At 42.8% G+C, this 26,105-nt stretch overlaps 1 protein-coding gene across 3 annotated transcripts in view; it reads right to left on the minus strand.

Moving 5' to 3' along the window:
- Positions 1-26,105, minus strand: part of Atp8a1 (ATPase phospholipid transporting 8A1) — a 208,311-nt gene that overhangs the window by 40,979 nt on the left and 141,227 nt on the right. For all 3 annotated transcript variants that reach the window (XM_057771254.1, XM_057771256.1, XM_057771255.1), the window contains 4 exons: positions 22,914-23,086; positions 7,991-8,174; positions 7,787-7,897; positions 87-161 (listed from right to left, as the gene is read on the minus strand). In XM_057771254.1, coding sequence (XP_057627237.1) covers positions 87-161; positions 7,787-7,897; positions 7,991-8,174; positions 22,914-23,086 — 543 coding nt within the window. The remainder of the gene's footprint in view (positions 1-86; positions 162-7,786; positions 7,898-7,990; positions 8,175-22,913; positions 23,087-26,105) is intronic.

Here is a 26,105-nt window from a genome sequence, read left to right on the forward strand (position 1 = left end):
CTTGTTACACTGCACGGCAGATGACAGCGGTTACACTTAGCTTCAGCCGTAAACAAAACAGGGATTATCAAATGGGCTCAACTTACCACATTATAAAGTCCTATGCACCATCTCTCAAAGAGGATCTGTCCAGAAAAGCCATTGACAAAGGCAAACCAGATCTAGGAAGAAAACAAGTCCCAAGTCCCAGAATTAGGACAGAATTTCAACACATGGAACCCTAAAAGGTAGCACCAGTGGACTGTCTGCAGGTCTCCGGACAATGACATTTCCTGTCTTTACTTTTGACTTAAAGGGGCACTTTTATTATAAAGTTGCCATTTGAGACAGAATTTGCAATATTTGCCAAATCTAAATATCTATATGGGCAAGCAATTGCAGATTTAAAAAATGGCTACTGCTTCTTTATGTGAATATATTTATGTCATTAAATTTTCATAGCTTTAATTCCCCTTTCAGACTCCTAGAAGGATTTGGTTAAAGATTATTTTTTATTACAGATGTTATGCTTTTTTACTTAGGAAGTAATTTCCTATAGTAATAGAATTATCATTTTCTCCTGTGTCATGTGTGTAGTTTATATAAATAATGTCACGGTTTATTTTACTTGAGACCAACTGTATAGTGTCACAGCTTACTTCTTCCCCTTAACATCACAAAGAGCGCTGGAGTTTTCACAACCCCTTAACGCACTGTTAATGGATTCAGAACTTGCAGTGTGGAGATTTGGCGGGTTTAACAGCTTTTGCTATCAGAAATGATTCCTAACTAAAACCTTACATATCTTCCTCCTCCCTTGGGATAAACATTTCAAGTAAAACTAAAGGTTTAAATATGTTCCTTTTTGTTTTCTTTTTCTGAGGTTCTTGATAACTCTTGCCATCAGAATGTTAAATTTGAATTTACATACTGAAATCTTTTAAACTTAAAATTTTAATTTTTCATTCTGTGTAGGTGTATGAGTCTGCGTGTGGGTATGTGCATATAACTGCAGGTACCGGAAGGGACCAGAGGCACGGGATCTCCTGGAGGTGCAGTGACTTCAACTTCAATGCCAGAATAAAGTCAGGTCTTTACTAGAACATGTTTGTCAGTTTCTTTGAAAGAGAAACCCTAACTTGGGAAACAAAATTTAGGAGTAATAATGATTTTTATTCAGCATATTTAAAGCAAATACAAAACTAAAGTGATTACTGGCAATACCTTGAAAAAAGAATGCATTTTAAAAAAGCCAATCTAAATATAATTAAAAATCAAGCGGACTTGGAAAAGGAAGACGCCTGGCCCAGCAGGAAGCTAATACAGGCACAGGGCACAGGAATAGCAGACAATCGGGAAGAACGGCTTGGCATGCGGCTCCAGAGAGCATTTGGAGTCACAGAAACCTTGCTACACTTCATGTTTCCTTTAACCTCATTGTGGAAGCATGAACTGCTACAAATTCGACATTCATCAGTATGAACCCAGGACGCCCCCTGCCCCCACCCCATGAAAAGTTAGTTTCTGTACTGGCCTTCTCCGTGTTTATAGTGGAAGGGAATGGCTGAGCAAGTGTTTAGCGTGAATGCCTCCAATCCAGCGCACAGGGAATGACTAATTTTAAATGCATTGTTAAATCATGATACTGTGTTAAAGTTGATACTGTGTAAGCTCATGTTAATAAAGTGTATATGGCCAGTAATTTAGAGTACAAGATTAGAGTTTAAGACCCCCCTTCAAACCAATGAACAGACAAGGTTTCAAACACAAAATAGCTCACAAATAAACCAGCACGTTTGCATTCAAAGTATATTTTAAAATATATAAGCAGGCTGTGTTATAATCGAAAACATTTAAGTGGGAGTTAACACATTTTTATCACTGTGCTTTCTGGACGGAAGGTATGTGCCATGTGCTTAGAAATTTATCCTTTGTACTTCCACAGCTTAGTCTCCGTGCTGTTTTTCTTTTTAAAAGAGAACAGACTCAAATGCCTGCATAAGGGCAGAGTCTTTCAATACAGGAGACATCTTTATGTAAACAGTTGGTATTCAAAAGTTTGCTCTCTGCTTTTCTTTTAAGGAGAAAGAGAATATCTTTGACAGAAGAGTAGTCTACCGTGATCACTTTAGTCTGAGATTTGCAGTTCAAGTCATAACACACCCCTAAGACAGAACCTGAATTACCAGAAGCATATAGAGTCCCTCCTTTCACCCAACTAAAGCCCTGGGTGTAGAAAGAAAGCATCAGACCTTCCAGGGTAGCACCCAGATTATTTAAATTCCCAGGGAATTTACTTCCCAGCATAGCTTACTGGGAAAGTACCACCTTATTGAGTTTAATGACTTTCTAGGAAGGAGAAACACTACATTGTTTTTGAGGGCTCTAAGAAAACCTAGATGCCACCAAGTATCTTAAAGAAAAGCTCCTCTTTGTTAGGAAGGGATCAGAGGATTTGGAAGAGAAAGAAAGGAGCCAGTGATTTAAGTGAACACCTACAGCCACTGCCAGGCAGCGACCCGAGCAAGCTGTCTATCGCCACCTGCTGAACCCGTGTGTGGTTGCAATTCCCAGCAACAGAGGAGTTCGCTAGTGATAGCCCTGGCAGGCCAGTGGCAAGAAAGCAGTTCTTGCTGATAATCTATGATCGTTCCTTATGCATTCTTTTGCAAGCCCCCCCCCCCCCGCCCTTCCCGCAGAGGCGTGTCAGCTAAAGCCTCACAGACATCTTCCTGATGGAGCACTTCTGAATCTTAAGCAGCAGCTTGCAAAGAGTCAGTGGGGTCCCTGCTCCCACGCCCGATCAGCACACAAACAGAAAGGAGAGATCCCAGACTGGCGGTTGTCCTGGCTGGAGACATTCAGAGACGTGTTTTCTGCCTATTCATGCTCAGTATTGACATGAGCCATTAACATCTGCAGAACTTGTTTTAGCTGGCAGAAGCTGGGTATGGAGGGAATGGTTTAAAAGTTCAACCCATGTCCAGGACAGTTGAATTATATTCAAAATACATTTCCAAAAAAGTGCTACCAGAAAAATAAAAACTCCAGTGGAGTTTCTATCTCGCTTCCTTTAAACCCCTTAGGAATGCGATCAGCGTTAAATAGCTCATGAAGGGGCTTTATGTTCAAAGCCAAGTCAAATTCAGGGCTGGGTAACCACAAGTCACATAATTCTGGGTTCGAAACTAGGTGTAAAGACTTCATTTTCACTTGAATTAAACAAAGTTTAAGTTTCCCCATTAGAATCTATGTTTTCACACTTCATTGTTGCTGTCGGTCTAGATTCAAGGAAAAAAAAAACCAATTGATTGCTAACTAGTCTATACTTAAAATACAAACCTATTTCATTAAAAATTATACTTTGTACACAGCTCTGTGTTGACAGATCTTACATTCTTGGCTTAAGATTCTTAAAACAAAAGCAATCTATATAAATAAAGTATATCACACTCTCATTGATTTAAGTGAGAACACAATTAGGAAAGTTAGATATACAGAGGGGACGGATATAAAAATAATTCTTTTAGGGAAGGACCGCAAATTTATATAGAAAACAAACATTTTGTTGCTGCCATTGCTGTTCATTTTTTGAGACAGTCTAACTTGGTAGCCCAGGCTATCCTCAAGTACTAGGATAACTGGTGAGCACCAAACTCCTGACTTCAAAGATTAAAAAACAAACAAAGAAACAAATACCCAACAACAAAACTTATAAATTACTTTGAAAGTCTGTATTAAACACAGGTTTTCCAGATCAAATCTAGTGGTAATCAATGATGCTATGTTTCCATGAATTTGCTACTTTAGCAAAGAGCATGGTAACCTAACTAGAGATGTGAAGGGGTGAAGAGATGACATAATCTGGATACCTCAAAATTAGGGATCCACATCCCAATCTAACGCATAACAAGAATTCTGACAGAGGTGACTGAGCCAACTACCTAGCAAGCAGTTCCAACTAACACAGCAGATGCGGAGTGAAAATGGATCTTATTTCCATAAAGAAGGGGGTGGGCCATGTCCTTCCAACAGATGAATTTGAAATGTCCACGGGATAGAGGGAAAGGTGGCACAGAGAGCCATCTGTGAGGATGTGGGCAGGTCCTCGGAAGAGTGGAAGATGGCTTTCTGAACAAATTATCCACATTCCTCAGAGCTGGCCAGAGGAATGTGGAACTCAGACTACCTGGAGGTTCATTATTATGATGTAGTTTCTGATGACCTAGGGGCCATATATTAAAAAAATAAACAAATAAAAAACCTGTAAGAAACCGTGGGGAGCGGAGGAAGCCCTGAGGGAGTGAAGTACTGAGTGAATGTGGGTTGGTCACATGGGCATAGCCACGAGACAACTCCACAGGCCCAGAGCTATGGAGGAAACGGCAAAGCTTTCCCCCTGGCGTGAGGCTCAGAGGGACGGGCCACCAAGTGTGAGTGCTGTGAGTGTAGGCAGAAAACGTCCACCACAGCTTTCTCCCCGGATATTTACAGCTTGAAGACTGTTGGCTTACAGAGACTGCCCTACAGAGTAGCTGGACCTGCCCCCTAATCCAGCTGTATACCATAAACCCCACTTCCTTGTGTATCTATACATAATATCCCTGCCTCCTTCTTTAGGAGTATGCAATACCCTGCCTCTATGTTCAGCTCTTTCTAAATAAGAACACTTAGTTTCTGGGTGATGTGGTTTCTCCAGCAGAGAGCCCAGACCACTCAGCCCCTGCTTTCTATGTTTTTCTTCATTACCTTGTCACTGCCCCTCTCCCCCTGCCCATCTGTTCCAGTTCCCAAGAGCTATGCAAGGAACTGACAAAGAGCCTTTGAGATGGCTCAGGAGGCAAAGACGCTTGCTGCCAAGACTGAAGATCTAAGTTCTGTAGTAGGAAGCTGCTTGTTTGTTCCCAGCTGCCCAGATTACAAAATAATCACTCAGAAACAATATTATTTGCAATACTGTTTGGCTAATAGCTTAAGCATATTTTTTAGCTTGCTCTTATATCCTAAACTAACCCATATCCATTAATCTGTCCATCACCATGAGGTCGTGGCCTACCTACAAGGTTCCGATATATCTGTCTCCCTGCGGTGGGCTACATGGCTTCTCCTGATTCCACCTTCTTTCTCCCAGCATTCAATTTAGTTCTCCCTGTCTAGATCTACTCTTCCCTATCATAGACCAAGGAAGATTCTTTATTCATTAATCAATAAAAGCAACACATATACAGAAGAACTTCCTACACCAAAGTTCCATCCCCAGAACCCATGTAATAAACCTGGATAGAATAGATTCCCAAGCTGGGTGATGGCACATGCCTTTAATCTCAGCCTTTGGTAGGTAGAGGTGGGTGGATCTCTATGAGTTCAGGGCCAGCCTGGTCTACAGAGTGAGTTCTAGAACAGCCAAAGCTACACAGAATAACCCTGTCTTAAAAAACCAAAAAAAAAATAACTAAATAAAATAAAAAAGAAAACATTTCTACAAGTTGTCCTCTGATTTTCTGTCTTCTGAAGTTTGTATGAGTCTACATCCATACCCACAAAATAATAAATGCCAAAAAATAAAAAATCACAACTGAGTAACCCTTTCTTGTTCATTTATCCACCAATACTGTGCTGCCTGCTCTGCTCTGCAGGCCACATACATGTTAGAGCACTTGGCATGCATTCAGTCCAAATTAAGATGCACTGGAGTGATGTGGGAAGTCCTTCCGTATATGTATTGCTTTTATTGGCTAATGAATAAACTTGTTTTGGCCAATGGCTTAGTAGAGTAAAGCCAGGCAGGAAATCAGAACAGAGATAGAGAAAGAGAGTAGGCAGAGTCAAGGAGATGTCATTGTAGCTACTGAAAGAGAAAGACTCTTCAGCTGCCAGAACCTTACAGTCTCATGCAATACACAGATTACTGGAAATGGGTTGATTTAAGATGTAAGAGCTTGTTAATAAGAAGCCTGAGCTAATAGGCCAGACAATGTTGCAATTAATATAGTTTCTGTGTGTTTATTTGGGCTGGGTGGCCGGAAAACAAACGAGCAGTCTCTGACTACATTGAAGGCAAAATATGTACAAGATTTCATACACTGGGCACGGAGGAAAGAATGTAGAATATAAGCACAAGTGCAAAAATATTCCTAATTTTTACATCGGTGAGGGTGGTAATATTTTTAATTATTAAAATTAAAAATTTTAATAATTAAAATAGACTTAAATAGACTTAAAATAGAGTACTGAAATCAATTGGGTTTTTGTTGTGGCATTTGCTAATGCAGCCCCTAGAAAAATTAAAATTACAGATGTGGCTTCCACTGTCCTCACCGGCCAGCTGCTGGGGTTATGGCCTGCGTTATTTGATACCTAGTTTGGTACCAAAATATCTGCAGGGTAAAACCAAGTTTTAATTCTCTGTGTGTACATATGTGTTTGCATGTGTGCAGATGCTCATGAGTGTGCATGTGAATGGAGGCCAAAGGTCAGCCTCAGGTATCCTTTCTCAGGAGCCCCCCACTGCTTGTTGGAAACATTGTCCTGGAGCTCACTGAGCAGGCTACGCTGGCTGGTTAGCTCCAGGGACCTGCTTCTCCAGTGCCTTGATTACAGACGCATGCCGCACCATGCCTGCCTACTTATATGGGCTCTGGGATTCGAACTCAGGTTCTCGGGCTGACAAGTCTTCTACTTTACCAAGGGAGCTCCCCAGACTAAGGCTTCCTCTGTAAGATGATGCTATAGTTGATATATGGAAATAACCTAGAAATAGAATGTTGTAGAGCAATTCCTTATCTAAAGCCTTGTTGTTTGCCAACCCTGGGAACTAAAAGAGATGGCTAACAAGACATGGAGAAGAGCCAAGATAGTGGTTCTCAACCTGTGGGTCATGATCCCCTTTGGGGGTTGACCAACCCTTTCATAGAGGTCATGTAACAGATACCTTGTGTATTAGATGTTTACATTACAATTCATAACAGTAGCAAAATTACAGCTATGAAGTAGGAATAAAACTACTTTTATTCTTGGGGGATCACCATAACATGAGGAACCGTATTAAAGGGTTGCAGCATTAGGAAGACTGAGATCTGCTGATCTAAGTAAGACAACAAGAATGCCTGACAGCTAAACCTAGTGCAGTTCCTGATTGCACTCATGCGCCTCCCCGAACCAGAGCTAACCATTATCCTTGACTTTATTTTTGTCCTTCCTTGCTTTCATCCCCCCCTCCCCCCTTACCAGGATAGTTACTTTTTAAATACAGTTTTTCACATGTGTGTATTACCCATCTGCAGTGGGCTGAAGAAATTCCATACATGCTCAAGCTTTAGAGTCTTCAAAGTTTTAAAAATGGAAAACATCACTCATTAGCAATTCGACTTCGGCTTCCTACCAAAGTGACCTAATACTTTTAGCTAGTGTCAAAACACTGATGACTATTCTCATGGCTGCTGTCTTATATGCTTGAACACGATAGACATTATAAAACGTGAAGAAATGGCACAGCAGTCAAGAACACTGACTGTCTTCTGGAGGACCAGGGTTTCGGCCCCCACAAAGCCTCACAACCATCTGTAACTCCAGTTCCAGGAGATTTGCCCTGGTCTCTGTGGGTGCTGCAAGCCCATGGTGCACAGACAGACAGACATGCAGGCAAAACACCCTTTCACATAAAACAAAAAACAAATCTTAAAATTGCTTTTTTTTCTTAAAAAGTGAGAAGATGAAGTACTTATTAAAGCAACGAGAAAGATCTCCACAAAGAGAGCAGTTAGAATTACGAACGGGAGGGGCAGGACTAAGTTTAACACGCCACTACCTCAATGATGTAGAGCACAATGTTCTTGTAGAAGCAGTAGAGGATGCACTTGGAGACTCTGTTGTAATTCCAGGCACCATGAACCATCAGCAAATTCTTCAGATATTTGAACTAGGAGAGGAGCGGAAAGACATTAGCATTTTACTCTTCACTGCCAGCCGCTGGAAAGCAGTGTTGGTGTGTTTTGTAGCTGTGAGGCTTTACCTGAGCTATGGAGTAATCCGAAGAGTTAGCTGCCTGCAAACCTTCATTGCCGCTTATCCCAACCCCCACGTGGGCCGTCTGTATCATGCTGACGTCATTGGCGCCATCTCCAATCGCAAGTGTGATGACTTTGACTTGTTTCTTAACCATCTCAACAACCTCGGACTTCTGAAGAGGAGAAACCCTTAAAAAAAAAAACCAAAAACAATAATGGATGACTGATCACTCCCGTTTCCTGAGAAAAGAAATTGGAGATGTTGTTTTTGACCAATACGTGAGGCAAAATATCTAGATGATTGGTTTTCTGATGAACTATGAGGGAAGGGTTGCAAATGGTTGGTGTTCTGTGAACCTATCTGTCGCTTCAAGGGAAATTCAAAACAAAAAGGATAACAAAAGTCCTAGAAGCAAATCTGTAGGTGATATCCAGGAGACATAATGCTTTCTTAAGCATTTTAAGTGACACAGAAATTTAATTCAAAGAGAAAGCATAACAAGCTGTTGAGGTGCTAAGAGACAGTTCAGTGGGTAAGAGGATATATTGTTCTTGCAGCGATCAGGATTCAGTTCCCAGCACCCATATCAAGGGGCTTACAATTGCCTGTAACTCCAGCTCTAGGAGATCCGATGCCTCCTTTTGGCCTCTGTGGGTACCTGCCTCTCACAAGCACATTCTCCCCTGTATACATGTTCTTAAAAAGCAAAATACATCTAAGACAAATGAAGCCAAACAACCAAATTACTAAATAGGTTCTATTCAGTCTTTTGAAAGAAAAAGTTTGAAACTTCCGAGTGCTAATCATATGTAATGTAAAACAACACAAAACTATGGAAATTAATAGTGGGGAGCTGGCTGGTCTGTTATCCCATCCTCAGACAGCATTGTGAGTATCAAGAAAAGTAAATTTCAGATGCTGGAACACAGTTTATACACTCCATTTCCTTCCAGAGGCACAGACGAACACGCACGCAGAAATCCAATAGCCTTGCCTGCAAACATGGACCAGGGACAGAAAGCACTGGCGTTTATACTAATATCACATTTGGTATTAAATTTGAAGCATTTTCCATGCATCTTAAAAAGCCATTTTAGAAATAAATGCCAAGATAATGATAGAAACGTTCTAAGACAGAGTGCTTTGGCGGCAGCACAATTAACCTAATCTATTGTCCATACTGCGCTGGAAATAGAAAGACAGGAAGACTAAACAGTGAGTCAGTCCAGACAACTATTAAGATAGCAATTAGAGCTGGGTGTGGTGGTGCACCCTGGTAATCCCAGCACTTAGAGGCTGATGCAGGAAGGAGGGTCATAAGTTCTAGGCCTGCATGGGCCCCATAGCAAAGTGCTGACACACACCATGGATAAGAAGACACACATGGGTAAAAAGAAGCAACTAAGGTATAAAATGCTAGTGCACAGAAATATCTTAGAGCTATACCACCACCACCACCACCACCACCACCACCACCACCACCACCACCACCACCACCACCACCACCACCACCACCACCACCACCGCCCACCACTGCCCATCACCGCCCATCACCACCACCACCACCACCACCTTGAGACATCTGAGGCAGTGTCAGCCCAAGCTGGGCTTGAATTAGTTATGTAGCCGAGGCTCATTTGACTTCCATTTTCCCCGATACTAGATTATAGCATCCACCAGTCCACCTCAGTCAGAGATAAAGTCTTTATTAAAGTAACCACCACAGATGTGTAAGAATACTTGCTGAAATAACACGCAAATCACTTGCTATTCTTTTGAAAAATAAAGGCCATTTAAGGAACGGATAGGTCTTTCCATACACTCTTTGATTGTGCTAATAATCCCCAGCAGTGGGAACTCCGCACAAATCTGTGCCTTGAGGAGGCTCTACTGCCCCGAGGAAGGGAGTGAGCTAGGTAGGAGTGAGGTACGGGCAACTCTGAATCCTGCCGGAGGTTGGAGAAGCCCAGCTTGAGCAGAGTCACTGACAGAGTGGTCCAGTTGCCTCCTCTGTGCTCTCAGAGGCTGATCCAGAAGAGAAACTGGTAAACAGCTGCTATCTCAAGGTATTATTTTTAATTTTTCTCTTTGGATTTCCTTTCAGAGTCTGGCAACGGTACAGAATGACACAGCTCTGAACTCAACCAGAGAATGAATATCAGACTACTAATGGCTCATTTCAGCGTCTGCCCCCATTTCTCTTCAAAGCAATTTTCATTCCATTTTCACGTTTTATTTAATTTTTCCTAACAGGCTAATATAAATTGGTAAGCCCACTGGCCTTAGGCCAACAAGGTTTTAAACACGGGCTATGGTTGACATTTGGTAAATGTCAGAAAAGAATGCTCACCAGAAATGCTACAGAAAGCAAATGGCAGTGGGCATTAATGAAGGAAAGCAATTGAGAACATTTATCAAGCTCCCTTGAACGGCTCCCAGTCTACACACATTAGAAAACCACACTGTGGAGCAAGGACATTGTGGAGCCTTTTAATGAACTGAACCCACATAGTGAGCTAAACCAGTGACCCACAGGAGCTCCAGAAAGAACTACACCGAACCTTTTGTCCCTTCTCGGTGATCACAGCCAGCGACTCCTGTCTCCGCTCCACACGGTGATATCTGGTTTTCTGTCATAGCTTTCTTTAGATTATCTCCGTGATCTAGCAAGTATTAAATTAATGGCAAGTGCACTGAGATACACAACCTCGGTAATTACAGTACAGAATAAGCACAACCCGGAAGGCACCAAGTCAACTCACAGAAGCAGAAGAGTGTGTGTGTGCACTGCATCATGTCCAGGCTGTGGCAGAGGGTGCTGGGGCAGCTGGTGGCCATTCTAAGAGACGGGCGTGCTTCAGGGGGTATTCTGGCTAGTAAAACTAAAGTCAGCGATAAAGATTTGAGCGAGGTGTGTGTGTGTGTGTGTGGGGGGGGTATGTGTGAGTCAGAGGATCACCCTGAATGTTGGGTCCTCCCCTTTCACTTTGTTTGAGACAGAATCTCTTTTTGCTTTTGTTGCTCACTGCCGGTATGGCAGGCTAGCTGGCAGTGACCTTCCAGGGATTCCCTGCTCTCTGCCTCCCATCTCACTCCAAGACTATTAGGAGTTCACACACATGTTGCTGTGGGTGCTGGGGATTTGAACTCAGATCTCAGGTATACATAGCAAATGCTTTACCCACTGAGCCCACTGAGGATTCTTGTCCCTCAAATCCAAACCCTGAAATTTCTGGGTGCCAATGTGATGTTGGAAATTCAACATCAGATCTCACGTGACAAGTCACAGTCAAAACACATTGAAATATATAAAATTATCTTCTGGCCCCGTGTTTCAGGCTTATGTAAAACCTTATAATAATTTATATAATAATAATTTATATAGTAATATTTAATAATATTAAAAATTATTCAATTATTTAATTAACAATTAACTGGTCATAAATAATATATAATATAATGAGAAAATTTTTATGAAATATGAATGAAAGTCATATTTAGATTTGGGGCTCATCTTCACAGTATCTCATTATCTATAAGTACATATTCCAGATTTGAGGACCCTGAGTTCTGCAGCATGCAGAACCCCAGCATTTCAGAGGGACACTCACATGGGTGCTGTTTTTAAGGCAACTACTTGAAAAGTGGCTTCTTGATACACAGGGTGGGGACACGGGGGTGCACAACAAAGCAAGCATAATGTGACTCCCAGGCTTCTGCCGCGTTAGTTCCTTGGATGCACTGGAACCAGAACTCTGAGGGAAATAAACACCTCCCTTCGGTTGCTTTTGTTAGGATGTTTTATCAAAGAACCGGGAAAGGAAACTAAGAGAAGCGGGTGTGGCACATAGCCTCTTGATAGTTCGCCTGGACTTATTAATTCCAGATGACGGACGACACCTCCTTGACAAGGACAGGAGAGATCACTGCACATTCATGAGCACAAGGCGGATTTTTCCCTGCACTCAGGTTCCACAGAGCATGGTCCTTCCAGCTCTTCAAAGGTTACTACACTCCTCACCAGGATTTGCTTTCTTGATTTTGCACATGCTTTTGGAGTTGTACAATTTCTACAACGGCTTAGAGCAACCATACCACACAGCTATTCAATTCTTCCTAGTGCTTATCACGAACTCTATGTCCAGGGCTGGGAGTATCGAAGCTTCAGCTTTCTAAGTACCAACAGTGACCAACTCTATAATACACAAGCATTGGAACAATGCTGTTTTCTTCTCCCAGGTGTGTATATGTCTGTACGTGTGCACAGTTTGTTCCACTTGTGAGCTTCCAGCAAGACTGAAATGACTCAAGCCCGTCTTTCACGGTTGCCTTTCTTTTCTGGAAGCAGTGGTGACTCTACTGTGAAGGATTACTAACGTAGCATGGGCTGCGAAGGTCTGCTTTTCTTCCTGCACACCACAAGCAGAGGGTGGTCCCTTGTGGTGTAACCTAGCGGTGAGCTGAGTGCAGTGTGCTTCTCAGATATTATTCTGGCTGCAATGTCTGCACATGTTATTCATTATTGTTCTCATTTGTTATACAGTAACTTTCAGTGCCCTGTGAACATTAGAACAGAGAGCATAGGAATGTTTTGTCATTCAAGCTAAGACGTATATAGGTGGTCTATTTAAAAAGTTGTTTTTACGTATTTGAGTGTTTTGCCTGCATGGGTGTCTGGTGTCAGTGGAGTCCAGAATAGGGTATTGGATGCCCTGGAGTTGGTGTTACAGACAGTCGTGAGCTACCATGTGGGTGCTGGGAATCAAACCTGGGTCCTCTGGAAGGGCATCCAGTGCTCTTAATCACTGAGCCATCTCTCCAGGCCCAGGTGGTCTAGCTTATACAGGTTTTGTTTTGCGCTCATTTAATGGGAATAATTGTCTTTCTGAATAGAATATGGATAATGATTATATGTATATGCATCTCCACAGTCTAAAGAATTCTGTGAGGACTTTTCATGGGTAGCCAAAAGACTTATGCTATAAACTTAAAAGTTAAGAACATTATATTGTCAGTACAATTTTAAATGTGTAGGTGGGATTGTTTTGTAGGGACATAGCCCCACCCATTGGGGGCGTGTTCGCCTCGGGCTAATGTTTACGGATAAATCTGCCGGGCGTGAGCCCAGCAGCCCTTTTCTTTTGCTCCACTTTTCCGGTACACCGTGGGAACCTGTGGTCCTGTAAGTTTATTTCCTTATTAAAGCTGTATATATCTATATAATCTGTCTACATTCATTTGCGCCACCACATTGTTTTTTTTTGGGGGGGTTATCATCCTAAAACATAATTTAGTATGATTAATTATTATATTCCTTTCAGCCATACATTAAAGGTAAAACCCTCAGGAACATGGAGAGCTATAGTTGCAGTTCCCACTGTAATATCAGACTCTCACCGAAAGCATCTTAGAGGAGGAAACACTATTTCTGTTTCTACCGACAGAGGAAGTCAGGGCAGCAACTCAAGTAGGGAGCTGGAGGCAGAAACCCTGGGGGATGCTGCTTGCGGGGTTGCTCCCTGACTCCCAGCTCACACTCAGCTTTCTGATCCAGCCCAGGACACCTGCTTAGGAATGCTGACACCCATAATGGGCTGGGTTCTCCTCCATCAGTTAATAATAATCAAGACAATCCCCACCGACAGTGCCCAGCGGTCAGCCCAATCTGGGCCATCTTTCAATTGAAACTTCCTTCTCAGGTGATTTTAGGCTGTATCGAGATGGCAATTAAAGCTAACTAGAGTAATTAGTTATCATAAAGTGTTCTATGCACGCAGTAACCAAACTTTGGTTGTCAAGCACGATCACTCCTGGCTATTTAGAAGTCAGCCAGGATGCACTGTGCTCCCCTTTCCTACTTACTTCCTTAGCTCTCTCCTGTGAATATCAGTCTATTCTCCATTGAGCCGTATCACGTTGACTAATAACGCGGTTACAAAAAGAGAGAAAAACCTAATTTGATCTTACTGGTTTCCTTTTTAACTAAAATTTGTAAGGCTCATTAATAATGCTTCAAGCTGAGAAATATGTGGCCAAACCACATACCAAAGTTACATGTGTACTGGAACGGTGCTAGGAGCTCATGGAGGATTCAATCCTGGAACGGAAACATCAGCTGATGCAGCAATCCTAGGGCTGTTTAGCATAGGGCGCATAGTGAAACATTCAACCACCCCTGCGAAAGAAAACCGTGCTATTCAGATGACTGACGAGCAAGCACCCGCCTAGCCTCCAAAACCAACATCTGCTGATATTCTGTGCACTCAAAGGTACGGAAGAGACTTCACAATGCAGAGGCCAAGGTTGCAGAAATAACACACAGATAGCTCTTCTCGGGGGAAGAAAGCAAAATGGAACAGCAACTTCAGAAAAGACTTCCTTTCTGAGGCACAGCTTTTCTTGTGGAGTGTACACTTACACACAGATCAAACACCGTGCCTTCAGTTTCAACGGTCCAGACCATGATATTTTCCACAGGGATCGTTCATGTCGGCTGTGCATATCTGAGGGCTGTGGTGTGCTCGCTGCACCTCAGCAAACAGAAACTGGCATTTAGACCTTACAACGGGCATGAAAAAGAAAGGTGCTCCTAGTGGGAAATTTTATTGTAATGTTTACACCAAGATCAGAGTTTGGCATAGGTTAAGGTCTCAGTGGTAGAGTGTGTCTGGCGAGCATGACTCCCTCAGTTCAGTCTCAAGTACAGAGAAAGCCTACCCACAGCTGCTTTCGAAAACACTTCCTTCCTGTTGCAGGATGTTACAGGGGGTACCAACTCCTCTCTCGTACCTCGATCTGCAAGTTGTCCGTATGTACCCTTTCCTCACTTCTCTGTGCCCTTGCTGACACATCTGTGCTTCAAAACCATCCCTCCTGCCGGGCGGTGGTGGCGCACGCCTTTAATCCCAGCACTTGGGAGGCAGAGGCAGGCGGATCTCTGTGAGTTCGAGGCCAGCCTGGTCTACAAGAGCTAGTTCCAGGACAGGCACCAAAGCTACAGAGAAACCCTGTCTCGAAAAAAACCAAAAAAAAAAAAAACAAAAAAAACAAAAAAAAAAAAACCATCCCTCCTGTAGGGCACCTTCCCTTTCTCTCTGCTCCATGCCCCGGAGCTGCCAGAAAGTCTTGCCTACTTTTCGAGCCGTTTTCCACACGTGGAGCTCCAGCAGAGCTTGGAACTCAGACTTCCTTTAATTTTTCCTTGAGAAACACATTTATTAAAATGAAGATAAGCAGCAGAACCCATCACAGGCTCATAACGAATTCCGCTTCCCTTTTTAACACAGCAGGGTCCACAGGTTGAGACCATAGAAACATCCTCCACTGTGTATATCATGTCCTTAGCAAATCTGAGCTGAGGAGACCATAGGTAATGTATTGGGTGATTGCTATTTGGCTGAAGGCTACAAGAGTTCTGATTTATCAACTGGTGCCAAGCTTGGCGGGGAATTCTTAGGGGAGAGCTGCAAAGTTCAGTATTTACCATCGACGAAAAGCAAAGGCCTCTGAAGGATCTTAATGTACTGAGATACATATGCACACTGGAAGTCAGTAAAATGTAAAACAGAAAGGACAAGCTGAGTAAGAGAAGATGTAATTTAAGATGGATGGAGATGGAAATCAAGGTAGCAGCTACCGGTAAGCGACGGCAACATGAGGGGCTCCTTGGATACTGGCCATGCTGGAGTGAGCTGCCTGTGGACTTTGTAAAAATGTGCTGAGTATGCACATACAGGGTTTTTTGTTTGTTTGTTTGTTTTGTTTTTTTTAATTTTTTAAACATTGTTTCTAGTACAAATAGCTGTGACTGAAGTGTGTGATATGTCTCTCTGCACTGCTGAGGTGGCTTTTCTAGAGTCTGACGCTACCATACTGAGTATTTGGTAGCTCTTTGGTTTCTTGTTTATTCTTAGGAAGTTTATGCAAATGTGGACTTTCCTGGCATAGTACATCAGAAGTGGCTACCACATACAATAAGACCCATAGTTCCTTCAGCATCCCTTAGTAGAGGTGGAAGAGCAAAGGAAAGGAGCAAGAGTTGAGCCAGAGGATTAAGTTAAAGCAAAATATGGGCATTTTATAAAGCTATAAAACCCACTCGGTATGTCCTTTCTTCAGGTTTCTATGAAAGAAACAGTCTCTCCCACAGTTCCAACATTTATTCAGATTTTCTTGGAAGTAAATGCGGGGTTGACATGCATTAACAGTTTGTAAGTCTTCTCAAAGTAAACATCTGCCTGGTATCCATTGGTGTGCACATTTTCTTTCTCTTTGAGGAATGTCTGTTGAGTATTTACTGGCTTCATTTGTGCTCTCTAGATACCTCTTAAGTAGGACATTTATTTAGAGATGTCCTTGAGCTAAAGACAATCCCCAAAGACTCAGGAAGTAGATCTTCATTGACTCCCCCTTTTAGTCAACATACTTACGCTACAACAGAAAATATACAAAGTGTCCCTTTAGGCCTCTTCTTGGCAGACGGCATTGGGCAGAGTAAGGCAAAAGGTTTTGCCTGGGAATGCCACTCTATGCGAGGACGCTTACTGAATTCAAGTGGACTTCTTTATTTATGTATTTTTTTTAAAGTCTACCATGGGTGGGGGATAGTCTAAAGGGGGGGTTAAGCTTTGATTAGAGATGTTGCAAGTAGAGAAAAATGCTTACTTCAATTTAACTTCTGCTTTCCAGGAGACATGAGTACATAAATTATGTAGCAGAACGGTGATTACTAGACAGTCTAAAAGCTGGAGGCTCTAAGCCAATTTTCAACCAACTGTCACAGAACATAAGTTTCAAAATATGTTTAAACTAAACTGACAACTACAGGGGGAAAAAAGTAAAGACTCTTTGAAAAGCTGGGTTATGTGAACTGATGAGGACCTCGGAGACCACACTCTATTTAACACAGCGATACTGCTCTGTGGCCTTCCCTCTCTTCTGGAGGGGAGGGTCAGAGGAAGAACAGCTGTATCCCCAGACCAGGAGCTAAGCAACAGAGAGGTGCAGAGCAGCCAACAGAAGCAGAGTTCATCCAAACACTGCAAGGGTGACAGGCAGGTCTCTGAGCAGGGCTCCCGAGCTGGGGTAGGAAGGTACTGTAGGAAGGAACGTGTGAGCGTGAGCTCCCTCTGTTTCCCCTCTCAGTAGCTCTCTTCTACCTGCTCCAGGCAGCTGGGCACCCTGGAGGATTTTATCCCTGCTACCATTTCTCAATCTCATCATGTTGTAGAGAGAATGATTTAATTCAGTGTCTAAGGTGCCAGAGAGTCGTAGAGTGAGAACATGTTTCCTGAATCCCCAGTCAAAACAGCATCATGGGCCAGGTGGTGGTGGTGCATGCCTTTGATACCAGCAGTCGGAAGGCAGAGGCAGGTGGATCTCTGAGTTCGAGGCCAGCCTGCTCTACAGGGAGAGTTCCAGGACAGCTAGGGCTACATAGAGAAACCCTGCCTTGAGAAACTAAAAAGGAAAAACAAAGCAAGCAAGCAAACAACAAACATCAAAAGAGCAACAAAAACTCCACAAACAAACAAATTCCTTCTCCAAACCAGCATTATGTTAATGTATAAATGGGAAGACTTAGGGCAAAAGCATGTAAATGGAGACCATGCTTTCATTCCCTGCCATCCAGACCCGAATAATTACACAGAATCTATATTAATTACAGCACTGCTTGGTTAATGTCTTGGGCATATTCCTAGCTAGCTCTTACATCTTAAATTAACCAATTTCTATTAATCTGTGGATCGCCACGAGGCCGTGGCCTACCAGTACTTTCTCTCTCTCTCTCTCTCTCTCTCTCTCTCTCTCTCTCTCTCTCTCTCTCTCTCTGTATTTTCTGCCTGGCTTTACTTTGCTAAGTCATTGGCCAAAACAGCTTTTTTATTAGTCAATGGTAACAAAACACATTCATAGCATACAGAGGGGAACCACACATCAAAAGCATTAGCAACTGAAGTCAGGATTATTTCTCTAGATTCTAGAACCTCAGGATAGCTCTTGATTTAGCTGTTTCCTCAAATCCCCATGAGTCCTGGAGCAAAGGTTGTTTTCTGTAAAGAGCTACAGGTCATCTGTGAAACGGCAATGGGCCACACCATCCTGCATTAAGCACGCGTGTCTGCTCCCAATGGAGGAAGGAGGTGAACCAGAACTTTCTTTTGTTCTTCAAAAGCAGCTGAAAGGGCATGCCAGCACATGTCTGTGATTCTAGGATTTGGGAGGAGGAGGAACGAGGACCAGGAATTCAAAGCTAGCCTAGGGTACATAGTGAGCTCAAGGGCTAGCCTGGAATTCAGGAGACCCTGTCTCTAGATCAGCCAGTTAAACAACCAACCGAACAACCAATATATCTGTGATCATGGCAAGTAAGAAGCAGTGGAGCTGGGCAAGGGAATAAAAGGGAAGAAGTACTGGAAGGGGATGCTTATGTTGACATGTTGAAAGCAAGAAGCTCTTGGAAGTAAATTGCCCAACAGTAAACACAAAAGTTGTGTAGTGTTGTTATAGGACCCAGCCGTGACAAGCTCAATAGAGACCTGAGTCTCAGAAGTTTACCATAAGGCAATAGTTGGTTCCAAGAAAGACTACAAACTGAGATCACCCAAGAACAGACCATCCAAAGGAAATTCCTAATATTACAACCATTGTAGATAGGATTGCCTGCCAGCACACACCCATCGTTTTTTTTTTTACCAGGACACCCCTAGACAAATGTTAGCCAATCAGGGGTCCTGAACCTTAGAAATCCCTCAGCCCTACCTTTGCTATTATAAAAATCCAACCCCAACTGAGCTCGGAGCTCTCTGATCATGTCAATATGTTGGACACACGGAGAATCCAAGTTCACAAACATCTGTGAACACAGAGCTTGCTAGACTGATAAAAACAAGGCTATGTTCACTGTTTTGATTTCAGATACACACACACACACACACACACACACACACTTCTTTTCTTGAGGTATAACATGTAGCCCATACTCTGTAATACAAAACCAGGACTCAAATGCCTTGGATAATTTTGGTTGGGGGGATTAGCTCTGTCTGTGAACAGTCCCCTCGGAAAACAGTGGTGACTGAGAGATGCAATGACCACTGACAGAGGCCAGCAGCTTCTTTTAATCCAGTGGGAGCCTGGGGGGATGGAAAGCCCATTTTTGTAACCGTGGCAACTGGGTCAACACTAAAGCCTCTTTCTAAACTGGGTGCTGATGTCAGAAGAAATCTGATAGAATCCTGAAGACAAAGTGAATGAGAGACTCGTTATCTGTTCTGGGAAGATTTTCCTAGTTGCACCAGTAGACCATAGTAGATGGTCCACCTCTTAATTATGTTTATATGGATATGGACTGACAAGCAACGGGCTGGAAAGGAGTCTCAATTTGAGGAATAACCTCAAAGGGTTAGCATGAGCACGAAGGAACTTGGGAAACAGTATCATTACAGTATTTTGAAATAAGAATCAATATTTATCTGAGCGTCACTCCTCTAATAGAATAAAATCTAGAGTTTCCTGAGGCTGGGAGGTCACGAGAAATGAGGAGTGACCCTGGGGTTCATTCTCCAAGGACCATACACAGGCTCACTCCACATTCCCCAGCTGTGATAGGAACATCATTACACTGAGGTCAGTATGAGGAATGAGAAAAACACGATCTCCGCCAGCGGTTTCTATGTGAAGAGGCACCAGGCCAAGGAGGTGCACAGACATTAATCCGGCTGTGGCACTGATGTAATTATAATTATGTGTTTCGACAGGCCGCAGAGCCAGGCCAGAAGCTTCTCTTTAGGGAAAAGAGTATGAAGGTAATTAGAATTTTAAAAAAAAGTCAAAAAAGGTATTTTTATTAAAACAACATCAAAATCCTGAATAGAACCAGTGTCTGCCATTCAAAGCCCCCAAACACCCATAAAGCAGATGATGTGGATTCCCCTCTGTATGCTGTGAATACTATTGGTTAATAAAGAAAACTGTCTTGGGCCTGCACAGGAAATAGAGGTAGGTGGGGAAGACTAAATTCTGGGAGAAAGGAGGCAGAGTCAGAGAGAAGCCATGGAGCCGCTGCCAGAGACAGACATTCTGAAACTTTGCTGGTAAGCCACTGCCACACGGCAATACACAGATTAATGGAGATGGGTTAAATTAATAAGTAAGAGTTAGCTAATAAGGAGCTAGAGTTAATGGGCCAAGCAGTGATTTAAATAATACCGTTTCTGTGTAATAATTTTGGGGCCAAGCAGCTGGGAACTAAGTAGTGGCCGCCTTACTACAAGCAGAGGCAGCCAAGGAGAGAGGAGATAGCCAGACACATCTTTATAAGGACAGTGTCAGCACTGAGCTGCTGGTGCATGGCAGGGTGAGTCCCTTCCCGATCCCTGGCCTGGATGAGCTCTGAGGTCCGTATGACTTATCATCCTCCAGGACAAGGATCTTCAGGGAGAATTTCACAAGCACAGAACATATTTCTTCTCCCTCGACTCCGCTTTCTAGTGTTCCTCTGTGTTTGTTTAATTCTGTGGTTTATCTTCTGGAAGAATGGAGGGAATGCATGAAGCTCTGCTGCCGGGTCTGCTGCATCAGGAAAACTGGCCTCCTGCATCTTTCAGACCAAATGATTATGCTTGCAGTAGAGTGGACAGAGACAGCAGGGAGAGCAGGTAGCAAGTCATCCTTGTACCTGGTCAGTGCAATACCCACGCCAAGCACCTATGTCGAGTTAGCATGTCACCAATGCTAACTCGAGCCAACTGGCCACTTTATCTGAATATTGCTGTTTTGTGGTCTGTGGTCTGTTTCTGAGTAGGAGCCAGCAGTCATAACACTGATGGGTTTTTGAGCAATCGCCTGTTGATCCTCATGATCCCATTAGCGGAAGTGACTAAATAGCTCAGCGTAGCACAAAGTTATCCTGATGGGAGCCTGTGAGAGATGAGTGTTACTAAGCACTTGTCAAGACATTGCAAGAAACCAAGAAAAGTTACTGAAGCCCCAGATTTTACAAAGTATGAAGATGCCCAGATAAAAGCAAGAGTAGAAGGTCATTTATTTATTTTTGTGATAAACAGAACATGACTGTTATGAACACTGAGCATCTACGGAATATATCACTCAAGAATCTCAGTTATATCAGTAATATCCCACAGAGAAGAACAGTCTCCATAGGTAAAATAATTAGATGCCTGAAAATAAAAGGCAAGTCTTTTTTTTTTTTTTTTTTTTTTAGTTTTTCGAGACAGGGTTTCTCTGTGGCTTTGGAGCCTGTCCTGGAACTAGCTTTGTAGACCAGGCTGGTCTCGAACTCACAGAGATCTGCCTGCCTCTGCCTCCTGAGTGCTGGGATTAAAGGCGTGCGCCACCACCACTCCACCAGGCAAGTCTTAATTCTCTGAGGAAACTATAGCTTTACAGGTCAAAATGATGCTTATACCCGATCCTTACAGGGTGTGGTTTATGTACATCCCAGGAAGTAAATTTCAATTGAAATTCAAAGAGTACATGTAAGGTAGATAAGCGGAGACAAAAAGTGGTTTAAAAGGAATAATTCTCCTTTATTAGTAAGTAGAACTTTTAAAAGTATTTTGAGCAAAGAAAAGAAAGCTAAGGGCAATAGTGAGAAGAGAGACTGAGAAATTCTCGAGAAGCCCCACGCATACTCTATCTCCTCAGAAAAGAAAGAGAGTTGAGGTAGTGCCGTGTCTCTGGATCCACTGTGACCAGCTGGTAAGAGTCAGTCAGTGGACAGCAGAGAAAAATCCTTAGCTGAGGTAACCTCAGGAGAGGAGCATGGGCAGTGCTATGCAGTACTCTAAATTTTCAGAGGAAGACAATCCCTGACAAGAAAATCAGACAGGCTAGAGCTCAGTGGCGCTTGTATGCATTAGGCCGTCGTAACTCAGAGACATGTAAATCTAGGATATGAGCAGTTTTATAAGTTAGGAGGCCCGAGTCTTAGAGTAAATAAGCAGTCATCAGAAAAGTATTCAGCTGTTTGGAGAAGGACCCAGTTTGTACCTCCCAACATGCTATCCCCACAAAATAAATTCTAGCAGTTGGATCAACCATCTAAATAGAGACAACAGGGCCCTTCCATAAATGAACCAAGAATGAAATAAATGCAGATAAATAATTCACACCCCCTCCACCCCGCTTGTGTTGAAGGTCAAAGCTAAGGCTAAGAGCTCACTCTATCACTGAGTTTTGGCTCTGGCTCCGTAACTTTTTTTTTCAGTATGGGGGTTTGAACTCAGAGTGTTGCATGTGTTAGGCCAAACCCAGTGAACTACAGTCATAGCCCTCTTGAGAGTTTGTTTGCTTATTTATTTATTTATTTATTTATTTAGGTATATAGTCTCCCTAAATTGTCCAAGCAGACCTGAAGCTTTCTACATTTGGTCTTTTGCCTCCCAAGTAGCTGGGATTATTGGCCTGTGCCACATACCTGGTTGCCATTGGCTGATTTTATATACAGGTAAAGGCAAAGAGCTGGTGGGTTCAGATTATGAATACCATCTAATACAGATCGTTAGGACTCATTCCAAAGTCTCTGCTGACAAATCCACCTCAGTTGGTGAACCTTGGGACTCTGGTAAACAAAAGAACGAACCTAACATTTGTAATTTCTGGATTAAAAAAAAAACAGTATGGAACTTTTAAAAATTAAAAGAGTAAGATGGGGCTGGAGGGAGAGCTCCGTTGTTAGGAGGCACCGTTCTGCTCTCCCAGAGATCCAAGTTCGCTGGTATTAGCACCCAACTGTCTGCAATTCCAGCTTCAGGGGGTCCAGTACTTGTGGCCTCCCTGGGCTCCTCCACATGTGTGGACAAACTTGCCCTCACACACACATATAATTAAAATAAAATCATTAAAAGATACCATTAAGATAAAGTCACTTTGGTTGCAAGTGGACAGTGCTGGGGACAACTTACCTGCAGCAAATGACGGCTTTGCAGGACAGAGCTAAGTCCAGGAAATACTGCCGCACTCCAAAGGTTAAGGCGTATTTGAGGGTCTTCCCATCAATGATAAGAGCAAAATCGTTTTCCTTCCGAAGGGCATCCCCAAGGGTGGTGCAGTGCCGACTGAGAGTTTCCCTGGTTCCCTGAAACATCAGCCAAGGTCGTCAGCATTGATTCTATTTGTTCTACTACAAAGTCTTCAAGGTGTAGCTAAATTTCAAGTAGTAACTATATTTAGTTATTTTTAGTGATTTTAAAAAAAATCTTTCAAATTACTTTCACAAACATTCTTCAACTCAGTTCTCACAACAGTCTCTGGAGAGGGCAACTGACAAGGTTATCAGTTAGATTCTGTGGGTTATATACCTGTCCACAGCGGGGCAGGGATGGGACCACAGTCGCTTCATCCTGCGTGACTCTGCCATTCATTACTCTCACCATGCGATTGCAATATTACTGTAGCATTTTCAGCAAATTCTCTTCTCAAGAAAAAGAACAATGCTGACCTAATTTATGAACTAGTCAGAACTGGTTTGCTGCGAACCAAGGGAAAAAGTTGGGGAACATAACCGAAATAATTTATGAGTGTTCTTTTGAGAATACCCAGTGCTATTGAAATTTAATGCCCAGGAACCTAGAGCAGGAAATGCGGGGTTCGTAATCTCCTGTAACTTCATGAATTGGCTTCCGTGGCTCCAATCATGGTTCCGTGATGCTGTATTTTAGTGGGGGGCAGAGACAGGTAGCTTGGTAATTGTGATGGAGGCAATATAAGGAGCCTTTCCATCAACCAAAAGTTTACTCTTAAACAGAATAAAAACCTTTAGTAGCAGGGAAAGCTTTATTCATTTAAATTGCATAAGAACAGGTGTAGGTCCTGTACACCTCTGAGGCTTTTTCCCTCAGAGGGAAAAAGGAAAAAAAAAAAGATCAAAACCACCATCACTACCAACAACAAACAACGTACCACACACACAAAAAATTATCATTTTGTATACCTAGTTTTCCTCCCCAGATCCTAAAGACTCTTCTTCCAACATAATGGTTCTGTCCAGTTCCTGTTCTAAAGAGTCCCGGCACTGAAGAAACTCAACACTCATTCTCCACAAGAAAACAGACATTAAAGTTATGGCATGAGTACTAAATCTACAATTATTTATATAAATAAAATACAGTCACACATAATATGCTTATAGTATACTTTGCATTCATTATATTCAAAACAGAGTTAAGTGTGATGGTTTATTTGGATTGTCAACAGCGTTAGCCTTAGCGACACCTGAGTGTGACTGTTTGCAGAGACAAGCAGAGCTCTGAACTAATAATGGACTCACACCTTGACAGCTTCACAGTGTGGTGCTGCTGCTGGAATGTGGTGAAGCGAGGTGGCGCCTGTTAGAAGTGTCACCAGGTGCGGGGCAGAGGTGCTCTTACCTGGGTCTGTTTCAATCTTTGCTTGCCCCTGCTTCCTACCCACTGTGCTGGTCTGCTACACCCGGCCCACATCATGAACTGAACCCGGGAAACTGTGAGCAAAAGAAACCCTTTCTCATCACTAAGTTGTTCTTATTGGGCATTTGGTCACAGAAAAGTAACCGATACTGTATTCCTCCCAGCCATTTCATGGTGTGGGAAGCAATAAGGAGATTAAAATTTCACACTGGAGATATTGGAAGGTGTTTTTGTATTTGTATTCAAATGCGGTTCACACTATATCCTAGCATTTTAGAATCTGTTTATCTGAATGACAAACCATGTCATACTGTAGAGTAAGAATGCCCAATATTCCCAGCAGTAAAATCTTCCAATCTGATCATTACATATCACATTACACCAGGGGGTGAACACTTGCTCCAAGAGGACTTAAGGAAGTATAAAAGTCTATAAAATTCTGCCAGTAAAGTTTATGAATGGCAGTCTAAAGCACATGACTCCAGATTGCTTTAAAAGCAAATTCAGAGATTAGGTGGATAAATAAACCAATAAAGGTGTGAAAAATTGGAATAAGAATAAAATGCCTGACATGTGCTGCACACTGGGCTGTTTTAAGAACTATGTGTTTAGATGAGACATTTATGTTAACACAAAGTATAGATACTATTCTTGTGTCAGTGTTAGGACACAGCATTCAAGCTCCTTGCTCAAGAATACATTTACAAAGTAACATCAGTTCAGAACTAAGTTTCTGCTCTGGTTTGTCTTTCTCTGTACACCCCATCAAAAAGAAACCAAATGCCAGAAGCATCAGGTAGCACCAGGAACAAGTTCAAGGCCACAGTATTCTTTCTGTGGTTTCCCAGAAGCCTTCACTGCCCTTCATCTCACCTGTTCATAAAACAGAGTTAAAGCACAACCATATCTCTTCTTGCTCTCCCATCTTTTCAGGGATTCTAGGGATCGACCCACTAAAATCTATCCCCTTACGTAGTACTGATAGTTTGATCCCGAGGAACTTTCCCCAGAGTCCTTTCCACAAACTTGACTCTTGCATGTCTTTCCTGCCAAAGAAAGCTGACCTACCAGGCTCTCAGGCTGCCCTGTGCAACCAAGCCTATGTTAACAAAGCCCTCAACTCCTGGGAAGTGTTCAGGGCTGAGGCCCTGCCCACAACATGTACAGAGCCTACAATTATCACAGACTCAGAAAGACATTTTATTAATGACAACACTGATAAATAATGACAGCATTCCACTGGCAGTAGTCCATCTCTCTTTAGCGTGCAAACGCGTGTGAACACACACACACACACACGACAGATAGAGACAAAGACAGCAGACTTTCAAATAAAGATAAACAGCCCCCCCTTTGTGTGTGTGTGTGTGCATGCGTGCGTGTTGCTTAAGTGACACTTGAGCTGGAAACTTGAAGCAGAACCTACAAGGGACCCCAGGGAGACTTCAGGTCTCTTTGGGGGATCAGCTGTAAATGAAGAAATCACCCCCAGCACTGTGGAACGCCCATGCTCCCCAGGCTGTGGGAGCAGCCCCTGTGCCCTGCTTTCCTTTTCTAAGATCTTCTCTGACACCTTCAAATTGGCTGAAAACTCTCTTATTTGTGGCATCAGGACCTGTGTTTCCTTGGTGACTTATCAAAGACCTTCAGCAAATCAAGAGGTGTCAAGAGATGTAAGAGGCAATATCTCAGGCAGGGTGAAAAACTCAG

This window comes from Chionomys nivalis, chromosome 6 (assembly GCF_950005125.1).
Source record: "Chionomys nivalis chromosome 6, mChiNiv1.1, whole genome shotgun sequence".
Taxonomy (NCBI): domain Eukaryota; kingdom Metazoa; phylum Chordata; class Mammalia; order Rodentia; family Cricetidae; genus Chionomys; species Chionomys nivalis.